At 39.8% G+C, this 13,814-nt stretch overlaps 1 protein-coding gene across 10 annotated transcripts in view; it reads right to left on the bottom strand.

The window, feature by feature from the left end:
* Positions 1-13,814, bottom strand: part of PTPRM (protein tyrosine phosphatase receptor type M) — a 500,090-nt gene that overhangs the window by 339,680 nt on the left and 146,596 nt on the right. For all 10 annotated transcript variants that reach the window (XM_074899184.1, XM_074899185.1, XM_074899190.1 and 7 more), the window contains exon 3: positions 4,397-4,662. In XM_074899184.1, coding sequence (XP_074755285.1) covers positions 4,397-4,662 — 266 coding nt within the window. The remainder of the gene's footprint in view (positions 1-4,396; positions 4,663-13,814) is intronic.

Genomic DNA, 13,814 nt, shown 5'->3' with positions numbered 1-13,814 from the left:
CCTCATTGAGCCTGCAGGCAATCATAGGAGATCCACATCATGAGTCCTCCCAGTGAAGTTTACTGAGATGTCCGTAAACCCACACTGAATCCTCCCCAGGAAGCCCTGACAATGCAGTTGTAGCAATTCCTAGACACCCTGGGCAGAGCACTCGATGCAAACGTGGACCCTGTAAATACCCCCTATACAACCTAGGAACACACTGTCAGAGGCAGGAGGAAATGAATGAATGTTCTCTTTTCAGTCTTCAAGTATTGCACCCATTGGCAGATATCCCATGTTCCAAAGAAAGATGGAATTTCTGTCAATTATGGGGGAATCAATCACAGAGGGTAAGGCTCTGGAAAGTTAATGGAATGGTTTGGGTTGGAAAGAACCTTAAAAATCACTTAGTTCCAACCCCCTGCCATGTGCAGGGACACCTTCCACTAGAGCAGGCTGTTCAAAGCCCCGTCCAACCTGGCCTTGAACACTGCCAGGGAGGGGGCAGCCACAGCTTCTCTGGGCAGCCTGTTCCAGTGCCTCACCACCCTCACAGGAAAGAATTTCTTCCTTACACCTAATCTAAATCTACCCTCTTTCAGTTTAAAACTGTTACCCCTTATCCTATCAGTGCACTCTCTAATAAAGAGTCCCTCTCCATCTTTCCTGTCAGCCCCCTTTAAGTACTGGAAGGCCACTATAAGGCCTCCCCACAATCTTTTTTTTCTCCAGGCTGAACAACTCCAACTCTCTCAGTCCATCCTTATAAGGGAGGTGCTCCAGCCCTTCACCATCTTCATGGCCCTCCTCATGTCCTTCTTACGCTGGGAGCCCCAGAACTGGACACAGCACTCCAGGTGGAGTCTCATGACAGCACAGCAGAGGGGCAGAATCACCTCCCTCATCCTGCTGGTCACACTTCTGCACACATTGCAGCCCACGATACGGTTGGCTTTCTGAGCTGTGAGTGGACATTGCTGGCTCATAGTCAGTTTTCCATCCACTAATATCCCCAGTCATTCTCCACAGGGCTTCTCTCAATCCACTCATCACCCAGCCTGTATTTGTGCTTGGGATTGCCTCGACCAACGTGCAGGACCTTGCACTTGGCCTTGTTGAACTTCATGAACTTGCACAGGCCCACCTCTCAAGCCTGTCCAGGTCTCTATGGACGCCATCCCTTCCCTGCAGCATGTTGACCGCACCACACAGCTTGGTGTTGGCAAATTCACTGAGGGTGCACTCAATCCCACCGTCCATGTCTCCAACAAAGATGTTAAACAGCACCGGTCCCAATACCAACTCCTGAGGAATGTCACTCATCACTGCTCTCCGCTTAGACATCAAGCAATGGCAACTCTCTGAGTGTGACTATCTAGCCATTTCCTTATCCACCAAATGGTCCATCCAACAAATCCATGTCTCTCCAATTTAAAGACAAGGATGTTGTGCGGGACAGTGTCAAATGGTTTGCATGAGTCCAGAAAGAGCAACTGATGTCATCTACCCTTCTCTACCAATGCTGTAATCCTGTTGTAGAGGGCCACCAAATATGTCAGGCATGATTTGCCCTTAGTGAAACCATGTTGCTTGTCCCCAATCACCTCTTTATTCTCCATGTGCTGCTCCATGATTTTACTGGGCACAGAGGTGAGACTGACTGGCTGGTAGTTCCCCAGGTCTTCCTTTTTTCCCTTTTTAAAAATGGAGGTTATGTTTTCCCTTTTCCAGTCAGCAGGAACTTCACCAGACTGCCACTGTTTCTCAAATATGATGGCTTAGCTACTTCATCTGCCAGTTCCCTCAGGACCTGCAGATGCATCTCATCAAGTCCCATGGGCTTGTGCACCTGATCTTCTACTACAGTGGGTAGTCCTTCATTCTCCCAGTCCCTGCCTTTGTCTTCTGTGTCTTGGGTTGTGTGGCTGGAGTCCTTGACAGTGAAGACAGAGGCAAAAAGTCATTGAGTACCTCAGCCTTCTCCATATCCTGGGTAACCAAGTCTCCCATTTCCATCTGAAGAGGGCACACATTTTCTCTCATCTTCCTTTTACTACTCACACCTATAGAAGCTTTTCTTGTTGCCCTTGATGTCCCTGGCCAGATTTAATTCTTTCAGGGCTTTGGCCTTCCTAACCTGATCCCTGGCTGCTTCACAGTTTCTCTTTATCACTCCCAGGCTACTGTCCTTGCTTCCACCCTCTGTAGGCTTCCTTTTTGTGTTTGAACTTGTCCAGGAGCTCCTTGTTCATACATTCAGGCCTCCTAGTGGTCTTACCTGACTACCTCTTTGTCAGTACGCATCGCTCCTGAGCTTGGAAGAGATGATCCTTAATATTAACCAGTTTTCTTGGGCCCCTCTTCCCTCCAGGGCTTTATTCCAAGCTATGTGGCCAAGCAGATCCCTGAAGAGACCAAAGTCTGCTCTCCTGAAGTCCACGGTAGCGAGCTTGCTGCATGACCTCCTTGCTGCCCTCAGAATCTTGAACACCACCATTTCATGGTCACTGCAGCCAAGGCTGCCCTTGATCTTCACACTCCTCACCAGCCCTGCTGGTACACGCCCCCCCTTCTTGGTGAGAAAAGGGTCCAGCATAGCAGCATAGCACCTCTCCTCATTGGCTCCTCTATCACTTGAAGAAGGAAGTTACCATCAACGCACTTCAGGAATGTCCTGGATTGCTTATGCCCTGATGTGTTGTCCCTCCAATAGATATCAGTGTGGTTGAGGTCCCCCATGAGGACCAGGGCTTGTGAATATGAGGCTGCTCCTGTCTGTCTACAGAGCTTGTCATCTGCTCGGTCTTCCTGGTCAGGTGGCCTGTAGCAGATCCCCACTATAACATCTCTTGTCTCTGCCTTCCCTTTAATACTGACTCATAAGCTCTTTGTCAGCTCCTCATCCATCCCCATGCAGAGCTCCATGCACTCCAGCTGGTCACTGGAGGGCAACACTCCCTCCTTGTCTCCCCTGTCTGTCCTTCCTAAAGAGCCTGTATCCTTCCATTCCAACATTCTAGTCATAGGAGTCATCCTACCACACCTCCATGATGCCAGAAAGACTGTAGCCCTGAAGGCATGTGCAAGTCTCTAGCTCCTCTTGTTGATTCCCCATGCTACCTGCGTTTGCACAGAGGCATTTAAGTTGATCCCAATGAAGATGATTTACTGGCTGGAATTCCTTTGTGTTGCTCTTCTTCAAGATTTTCAAGTTCTTAATCTTATTTTTTTCTTAGAGGAAAAAGGGTTCAAAATGAATAGTTTCAGTTTGCTTGAGACCTCCTCACAGATCACCTGCTGCATCCAGAGAAAGAAGTCCAAAAGCAACAGAGTTGCAGTGGACATTGCCAAGCTCATAATGAGAATATGATGGGGCACCGAACACCTGGTGACCTAGTTACCCTAAACATCACATGCAGGAATAGAAACAAGGATCTGTCACATGTGACACTGGTAGTTGGGGAACTGATGTAGGAATTAAGATGCTGTCAACCCCTGGAACAACACTGTGGAATGATAATACTGTACTTCCTAGGGAGGTTTGCAGTTAAAAGAAACCCTGTCTTTGGGACGGATTTTCTTCGAAAAACTTCAGTCTGTAAGTATGGTGACAATGTTCAGCACAGGGGACCAAATAAAATCCAAACTGCAAGTGAAGATGAGAGGAACCTCAATAACATCTTTGATCTACTGGTCTGCTCTTATTATACCAAATTACTTGCTTGTGGAGACATATGCTATATTTTCATAGGAAGAAGGAGAAAAACTGTTGAATACTACAGAATAGTAAATAACTGTATAATTTGTAAACTTTCCTACAGAAAAGCAGCACCCTAAGGAATCGTCAAGTGAAATTCTCCCTAAATCTTTATGATGTAATCAGAAGCCCATTCCTACAGTAGTTACTGTTACATTTATGTTTACTACTGAATAGAACAAATGGATATTGCATTCAAACTGAAGACTCAAACTGAGCACTCAAAAGATTCTGCTGGTTCTAAAGCAACAAGTATTGTTGATCTAAATCAAACTTGAAGACTCTGCTGCAATAAAATCTATTGGCATTCAATTCCAGCACCCCTAATGAACTGAAAGAATGAGTGAATTTATTATAGAAAAACAGAGGTAATTGACTGAAATCAATAGCAAAATTTCTAAATCGTTTCAATATAATTATTTCATCCACATTTTAAGCACGTGTGTGTATACATTTCATACACTTGTATTAAAAATGTAAACATATAAACACAGCCATATGTATGTAAAACCATTTAGTTAGCATCATCTACAAAAATATAATGATGATGAAGATCAACAAAACATACTGAAAGATATTTTGATTTAAAATCAAAATTATGATTAAGAACCATGTGACTATTATGAGAAACAGAATTTCATAAAAAGTAAAACATACCTGATAAAAATTGGGCCAGAACGTGCTAATTGCCAGTTCTGCTCTGTTCCAAGTAGCAGTGATAGATGTGTTCCAGATTGGGTTACCAATAGGACCATCATTAACTTTCACATATATATTCAAAGTGCCAGGGCTAGATCCACTCTTGCTTGAAACGTAATAGTGGAAATCAATACAATGCGTATCATTTTCTTTCAGATGGGGCAGCAGGAGGTGAGCTTTCTGTCCTGCAAATCTCCCAGATGTATTCACCAACATGAAAGAACCTGCAAAACAAAGACACTAGTTCAATTTCTTCTTTATTTTATTTTCCTCTCCCTAATATGGCGATCTGTAATTAAAGCATCATGAAAAAAAGAAACCATTTTGTTTTGCTTCTGCTAACATAATAGTAATTTGTATTTGGTAGGCATTTAATCTCAAATTACTTTTGAGAACCTCAAGATTTTTCTTCAAAGCTAGTAAATATTAGAATCTTTATTTTACAGTTGAAGAAAGAAAGAGACAAACCAAAAAAACCTGCTGAAGTGATCCGCACTGCACTGAATCTACAGATGTTAGAAGAGAATCAACTCTAGCTCCCAGCTATCCAGGCATTTCTATCTGCAGTCTGTACTGGGTTTGCATGGCAAGGTTTTGGTAGCAGTGGGGGCTACAGGGGTGGCTTCAGTGAGAAGCTGCTAGAAGTTTCCCCGATGTCCGACAGAGCCCATGCCAACCCACTCCGAGATGGACCCATCGCTGGCCAAGGCCGAGCCTATCAGTGACAGTGGTAGTGCCTCTGGGATAATGTATTTAAGAAGGGGAAAAAATGTGCTGCACAACAGCAGCCATAGAAAGAGTGAGAATATGTGAGAAGAACAACTCTGCAGACACCAAGGTCAGTGAAGAAGGAGGGGAGGAGGTGCTCCAGGCGCTGGAGCAGAGATTCCCCTGCTGCCCCTGGTGCAGCCCATGGTGGGACAGGCTGTGCCCCTGCACCCGTGCAGGTGAACGGTGGAGCAGAATCCACCTGCAGCCCGTGGAGGACCCCACGCCAGAGCAGGTGGATGTGCCTGAAGGAGGCTGTGACCCCTGGGAAGCCCACGCTGGAGCAGGCTCCTGGCAGGACCTGTGGACCCATGGGGAGAGGAGCCCACGCTGGAGCAGGTTTGCTGCAGGACTTGTGACCCCGTGGGGGACCCACGCTGGAGCAGCCTGTTCCTGAAGGACTGCACCCCATGGAAGGGACCCACACTGGAGGAGTTCATGAAGAACTCAGAAGGACTCATGCTGGAGAAGTCTGTGGAGAACAATCTCTCATGGTAGGGATCCCACGCTGGAGCAAGGGAAGAGTGTGAAGAGTTCTCCCCCTGAGGAAGGAGCAACAGAAATAATGGGTAAAGAACTGACCACAAACCCCATTCCCCATCTCCCTGCATCACTGGGGTGCAGGAGGTAGAGAAATCAGGAATGAATCTAAGCCTGGGAGGAAGGAAGAGGTGGGGGGAAGGTGTTTTAAGATTTAGCTTTTATTTCTCATTATCCTACTCTGATTTGAATGGTAATAAATTAAATTCATATCTCTGAATCAAATCTTTTTTGCCTATTACAGTAACTGCTGAGTGATCTCCCTGTCTTTATCTCGACCCACGAGCCTTTCATTCTATTTTCTCCCCTGTGCAGTTGAGGAGGGGGAGTGATAGAACTGCTTGGTGGGCACCTGGCATCCAGCCAGGGTCAACCCATCACAAGAATCGCAATGAAATAGAGGAGAATTATATGTGCTCAGACAGTGGGATGCAGTATATGAAGTAGATGGACTCTAAAATGTCCTCAGTTCCGTAGCCTTACTCTAGCTAATCATCAGGTATGTCCTTAACTGATAAAGTGTGGCAATTGTGTCCTGGCCTCAAGAGCTGAGAAAGAACAAATGAAAATACCCAGCAAATTGGTAAGCTTTACATGGGAAAAAAATAAAAGGGGGGGAGGTGGTGAATTTTACACTATTGTCCTCACTTAAACACCAAACAACAATAAATGTAAATGTATCATACAAATAAAGTTACATTCAAACAACCCTCCAAGAACAGCTAGTCAATTTACGCTCTATGTTTCAAGTGTCTATTAATGTGTTTCACTGAAGTATATATTCAAAATAATCATTTTACAGAACAGATGTGCAACTAAAGAATTTGAATGGCTGTATAGACAAGATATTAGAAAAATTCAACACAATTTTCAAGACATTTATATTTGTGGGTTGAATAAACCCAAAGGAAAGAACTCTATTAATACATATACTATGATACCATAGAAGAAAATAAACTTCAACACAATGTCTACTTTAGAAAGAAAACATATCAATAAAATACATGAGGTAATTTAAACCCTGCATTTTTCATAAAAGTCAAGAAATGGATATGTTATAGGTGCATGGTATAAATGCATAGCTAAGTGCTCTTATAAAAATATAAGCACACATATTTCTCAAGCAGCTATTAGAAAACATTCTTTTTCTTTTTCTTTTTTTTTTTTTACTTTGATGAGTTATGATACCTTGGGATTCCAATGAGATGCAACATCCTAAGTCATTTCTTGAACCAGAATGTGTTTAGAGAACCTAGGTCCAGACTGCACTTTTATCTTAAATAGTTTTAACTATTCAATACTACAGTTTTGCATTTACTTTAAATTATTTATCAAGCATAACTTCTCATTAGTTTTCATCCTAGACAAAATAACTGAGATTCTAAAGTTTACAAAAATGGAAATGTGATGCAAAGGAATCTTAACATTTTACTTCCTAAAAGGCATGTTTCTACTACATTTACAGTTAGTTACTGTAACATATTGGGACAAATCCTTATTCATTAGTAACTCAAGTAGAAGTCTCTGGACATGTTTTCCATACTCTCTCCTAGAGAAAACTTTTAATTTTTAATTTAGCAGAAGGGAAGAAGGTGAGATTCATGTGCTTTTCCACGCAAGGATTGGTTTCTACAAGTTTCTGTTTACACTATACCCAAATCTATAGTACACACATCTGCAAAATGATGAGAAAAAAGGACACATGCCTCTCACCCACATTCTAGATGGAGCAATTAAGAGGTGGTAACCTTGCTCCTAACATATTGGCACAAGCACAGGAAGAAATAGTCTTTATTATCAGTCTTTTCATGTGCTTATCCTCTTTCAGCGTGTCACAACAGTACACTGTTTTCATACAGAATGCCCTATGTGGTTTTGATTTGTAATACAAATATCTTCAAATACTCCAATGCAGAAAGAATGAAATTACTTCCACAAATACAGAGTAAGAAAAAGACTCCTGTATTTTATCTTATACAGGAGACTAGCCAAGTCAGTAGCCCTTGGTCTTTCTGACACCTTTAGTATGATGGTTCCCAAATTGTTCATGATCTTAGGTTGATCAACGTATAAAATTCCCGTGTTGGAATTTTTGATCCTGTTGCTCAGTGATTAACTAGGATGCTGAAGGGTGAAGAATGAATAGACGCACAGCTAGAACTAGTCCTGCTATATTACTTATAATACATTTCCCTATCTTTATAACACAATAAAGGTTTAAAAATAAAACAAAAATATATTTGGGTATAAAAAGGAAGCAAATAAATTTTGAATTTAGCCACATGGATCTTTGTTTAAAACAGCCAGGAAAGAAAGCAATATTCCTTCCATCACTTAGTACATGCCCTGTCATTCAATTTGTTTATTTAAATTTAAAATGTAAACCCCTTTAAATTGTTATAATTTTCTAAGTTATCAAAACAACACTTAAATCATTCACAAGTTCATGAAAAATTAAATGGCAAGGTTTTTATAAGTCTTACCACCAAGAATGCCATAGACAAATGTCCATCTTTTCTTAGCCACTGTAAGATTTCAAACCATTACCTTTTTGATAAACCAACCAGTGCTGCTAAGAATCCTACAGTCCTTGACAAAATTATATTTTTAAGAATTATTTAACTTACAGCATCCTGATTAATGTAGTACATATTGCACAACGGAACCATGTGAAAAATTATCAGTGGCTTAAGAAGAAGAATATAGTCAGCCTATTTTGAAAATCTGTCTGTAACTCCTTTGTTGAAAGTGAAAAACTACAGAAAAACATCACTGTAAACAGAATAAATCCTACTTTCCCTTTTGTAAGAAAAGGGAATCTTTAAAGAGAACTACATTAAGCAGCAGCATGTCATTCAGATGTGGTGTTTTAGTTTTTTCTGCTAGAAAGTATCTGGTAAACTCTTCTTAGTTCATGAGGCATGGAGTAGGACATAAACGCATCATTTTAATTGTTTGACTAAACAATCATCTGAATCTCAGGAAATAAGACACCTAGCAGTGCCGTGACAAGTAAACTACATCATGTAGGCCTTTTGGGACAATTTGATTTCCCACTTGTGAAGGCATACTGGGTCTGGCCGAGCTGGAATTGGTTTTCCCCTCTAGCAGCCCTGACGGTGCTGTGTTTTATGTTGGGAGCTGGCAGGGTGTTGATAGCACCCTGGTGTTGTGGCTGCTGCTGAGCAGTGCTTACACAGCACCAAGGCTCTTTCTGATATTTCCTCCAGTGGGATGGGGTGGGCAAGATCTTGGGAGGGGACACAGCCAGGACAGCTGACCCGAACCGACCAAAGGGATATTCCAGACCATATGATGTCTGCTCAGTATAAAGCTGGGAGAAAGGAGGAAGGGGGTGGGGTCACCCTTGGTCCTCCGAGGCAACCACTACACCCTGCTCCCGAGAAGGCCCGACATCACCTGCACATGGGAAGGAGAGAATAAATCTGGTTTCTGTTTTTGCTTCCACGCGTGGACCTTTGCTTCACTTTATTAAAAGTTATTAAAATTATTATTAAAATATTAAAACTGCTTTTGTTTTACCCACAAGGGTTGGTCTATCTTATTTTCTTTCCCCTCTTTGCCCTGTTGAGAAAACAAGGGGAAAGGGGGGGGGGGGGGGAAGTGATAGAGCGACTTGGTGGATACCTGGCATTTAGCCAAGGTCAAACCACCACAGAAGGTCTCACCAGCACTTTTGGAAGCTATAGCTTCTTCTGTTCTAGCGCACCTGGAGCAGCACCTTCACTCATACAACTGAAGAGTTGAAAAGCAAAAGAATGTTCACAGCCATCTGTGACATGTGACCTTCTAAACCCAGAGCTGATTAAACAACATGTAATAGCTTGATGTATCAAACATAGTAACTTCTAGTCTAGCCTAAACATATCCTCTAGACAACATTTAAGGAAAACTTTCCTGAAGCAAGTAGGTATATAGATGATGGATCCAGGAACACCTGACTGTAAGAGCCTGATTTCAGAAAAGAACAGACTTCTTATACCAGGCACAGGCTTGTGTGTGTGAGAATGAAATCCTGAAGTGCCGTTCATTAAGCTATCTAAAATCAGACTGTTTGATGCTGAGCTATTTCAAGCTGGCAAATGAGGAAAAACTGAATATAGATATGTCAGCAACATTACACACCTTTGAAATTGCATGCTTTTCTAGAGGTGCAAGAACGTGCTTTGTCTGCCTAGAATAGCTAGCACTGCTTTTTTGAAGATAAATACTTAGGTCTCTTCTTTCAGTGCGCCAGATGAAAATGACATGTGCACAACAAGAAGACTCAGGTTCGCACAACCACCAGTATGTGGGCAAATCTAAAGTTCAGATGTAAGCCACCAACATTCTGGGGGTTTGACTAAGGTTAAGCAAAAAGAAAATATGTATAATAAATTTCATGGAAGCCCCCAGTTGGTGCTTTAACCCTTTATTTGCCCTTGTCTTCAAAAGAGATCTCATGAAGGAATTCATTATTTTGTTTGACAGTATCTGTTTCTCCAGGCATGTGAATTCTGACGAAGATCAACTCAGCTTCTACAACTAGATTTAACTATGGATGTCCCCCCAAGAAAAAAAAAACAAAACTAATATGTATTAACATGAACAAGCATAATCATGAGACCCAAGTCATTATACATATTTTACTTCAAGCCATACAATGTGCATAACAAAAAGAAAAAAGTTAATTGAATGCATTAAAATCTTTCTTACAGTGTTTGTTTGGTTTTTTTTTCAAATCTAATCAACTTATCCTCAGTGTTAAGCCATCTAGAAATTTTCTCTTTCAACTTTTACTATTGTCATCTGTTAAATGGATTCCTGAATAATAACATGCCAGATGGCTATATAACTCTAAAGTATGTGGATAAACTCAGTACAGAAACAAACACTTAATTTTGACCAAAAAAGAGGGGTTTCTCTGCCATGAAAAAGGAAAAAAAAAAAAAAAAGAAAGAAACCAAACAAATGGTGTACTTTCTTACAGTGGATCAGTTCTTCAGAATTGTTTACCACATATTTGGGCACATAAGAAATACATACAAAAAATAACTGCAACTATTCACTGATGTATCTACTAGGAAACAGTTATCTGCCAGGAAACAAGGATTCAACATGAAAACACATAAAATTATAATCAACTCAGTAGTCATTCATAAGAAGAGACAGCAAATGCACATATTACTATAAGCGTATTCCTTTTAAAGTGACTAATTTCCCCAGATGTACTTTCATGTTTAAACACATGGATGATGATATTTTCCTCAGTCAAAAATTTAAATGGGATTTACTTGGGTTCAGTGCTTAGACCTATGTTTAGGCACCACATGCAATTCAATAGTTCAAAAGTACACACTGAAATCAAACTGAGAAGAAAATCTAAGGTAGCTGACGGTGCTAGCACCCGTTAAATTCAGGCTTCTTTAATCCACAAACTTGCTAAATCATCCATATTTCATCCTTTCCCCAGAAGGTTTAAATCAACAAACTGGTGAATTTGCTACAGTTGCTGTTGTTGTTTACAATTCCTCACTGCAAAATATTTCAGCAGTAATTCAGCAAATATTTGGTTCATTAAAATCTTAATTCTAAAATGTAATACTTGAAAAATAAAATATAGATTAGAGCTGCTCCAGAGTATACGGGCAATTGAACTTCCCAGGAAATTCTCATTAGCATTGATAGAAATTTTCTGTGAAGTAAGCATAGAGAAAAATTATATTTTGTACACAAAATGATGGCCAAAAGATAAGAGTGACACAAAAACTGCAAAAAAACCACAAGTATTTGTTTAAAAAAAAAAAAAAAAAAAATCTGACAACTGGAAAAGCAATGTACCGTCCTACAAAAATGATGGAAATGGCCTAAGAGAGATTTTCCAGTCACTTCTGCAAGTTTTCACCATGTCACATCACCTTGTTAAGAGATACTTTTTATACCTGGAATGTCAAATGCAATGAAATTGATTGCAGTATCATTTTTCATGCATAAAGAAAATGGGACTAGTGAGCAAAGAAAGTTATTTTGTTGATTTTTCACCAGTCTTACTCATAGTTGAGGACAAATGATTAGTTTTCCTTGCAGACTGTGACAACAGACACGACCTATAAAAGGTTATAACCACAATCCTATTGCTATTTCATCAATACAATAATAAGTTAAAAAGTATTGGTGTTTAAATTATTTAGCCATCAGTACTGGTTGATTTCGACTCTCAATATTTGAAAAATGTGCTAAATAAAGGAAAGCATAATGTCTGATCTTAAGAACAGGTATTCTGTGTATTACCTTATTAACAAAACACCTTTCAGGTGCAGAAACATCTCCTATGTAAGGCTGAAAGGTATCAAAAATGCTGCAATTAGGTAGATATAAGGTAGGTATTAGGTTACTTTTTATTAACAAACCAGCGTTCCCCAAATGTCAGACAACCATTTGCCCTCACTCACACGGCAGCAGCTGACTTTTACCAATAAAATACCACTGACTGTGACTACCGTGAGTGCCCAAGACCAAGCATGTGATTGTCCAAGATACTGGAACTGCTATGCATATGCAGATGAGTTGCAAGGCTCGAGCACAACGGGTCCCACTTTCAGACAAGGGAACGTCAATACATATGGTTTTTTAGTTATTATATTTTATAAACATGTCTACAGACCATCTTGAAAGCACTGAAGAAAGCAGAACACCTGATTTAATAACACCCAGCCTTGAACTTTAATTCCCAAAGCTAGTAAACAAAAGAGCTTCCATCTTCAGTATTTTTTCCTACTATTTACTAATATTACAGATAAAGGAAAAATACATTTTCAGGAAACATTTGAAAATTATGGAGCTGCTGTAATTTGAGAAACCTCTCAAAGCATACTAATACTACCTAAAGAAGACAGAACTTCTGCTTAGATACACCACTTCCAGATACCATGCAGTAGGCAAATGCACATAATAAGTAATGCAAATGCACAGTGTTGCTTGCACCCCTGATTTGTCATAATGAGGTGTCCTAAAATACAACACTGGGAGTCTTCCCTTCAGCACCTCAACTAACATCCATCAGTTCTGTTCATTAACATTATTTAGTCTCAGGTGAATTTTAAGCCTTCTTTTGAGCAATATTTACTTATATTAAATTTCATGTGATAATTTTAATTATTATTTATTACCCATCCTAAAAAAAGCATGAATCATCTCAACTCTCAAGTTGTAATCCAAATTTTCAACTAGTAAAACTATTTTAAAAAAAAATCATTAAACTATTCCATCATAAATCCTGAATATTGGTTGAAAGATCAATCCACTTCTACCCATAATGCCATCTTTGTTTTAGCAGAACAACTAATAAGCCTAATAAGCCTTATAATTCTTTCACCAAATTCAATTCTTCAAATTCTTTCTCATCTCATATGCACAGACACATCTTCCATTATTTTGTTATAAATTGTTTTCATCAAACACAAACATGAAATCACTTATCTCCGAATCACGTATTTCTGCAGTCCCTTTTCCAATAGCCAGTAATATCTAAAAGAAATGCTTTCTGGTGAATGCTGTTTGTTATTTCAATCCTTTTCAATATTTAAAGAATTTCAATATTTAATGAACTTGAGTATTCATCCTATAATCTTTGTTGTTTTCTTCATGACTATTGTACATTTTCAAACACTGTATTGACATTTTGAAGGAGGTTTCTTATGTAACTAATATTAGCTCTTTGAAAAAAGCAAGCAATGTATAGAAGGTCCATACACACAAAGTTCATAAGCTATTAGAGAAAACAGCAGCATGTGGACAAATTCTGAGATTTGTCTGAAGTTTCAGATTCAGCTTCTGAACCAACGATTTCATTTTAGAAAAAATAGAAAGCAAAGTAAGAAAAGGCAAATTATCCATATGTTGGAATATACAATATGTTATTTAATGAAAATAAAAATATCCACTGGTGCAGAGCTAACTTGAAAATTAAGGTTATAGATGAAGAAAGGAAATGAGGTGAGGGAGGATGGGATGGAAAGTGTTGGAGAAAATGTATAAAGTGATGATTTGCTACTCCAGGACAGGCAGA

This window comes from Athene noctua, chromosome 2 (assembly GCF_965140245.1).
Source record: "Athene noctua chromosome 2, bAthNoc1.hap1.1, whole genome shotgun sequence".
Taxonomy (NCBI): Eukaryota; Metazoa; Chordata; class Aves; order Strigiformes; family Strigidae; genus Athene; species Athene noctua.
The sequence above is the reverse complement of the archived record's forward strand: the minus strand, read 5'-3'. Positions and strand labels throughout refer to the sequence as shown.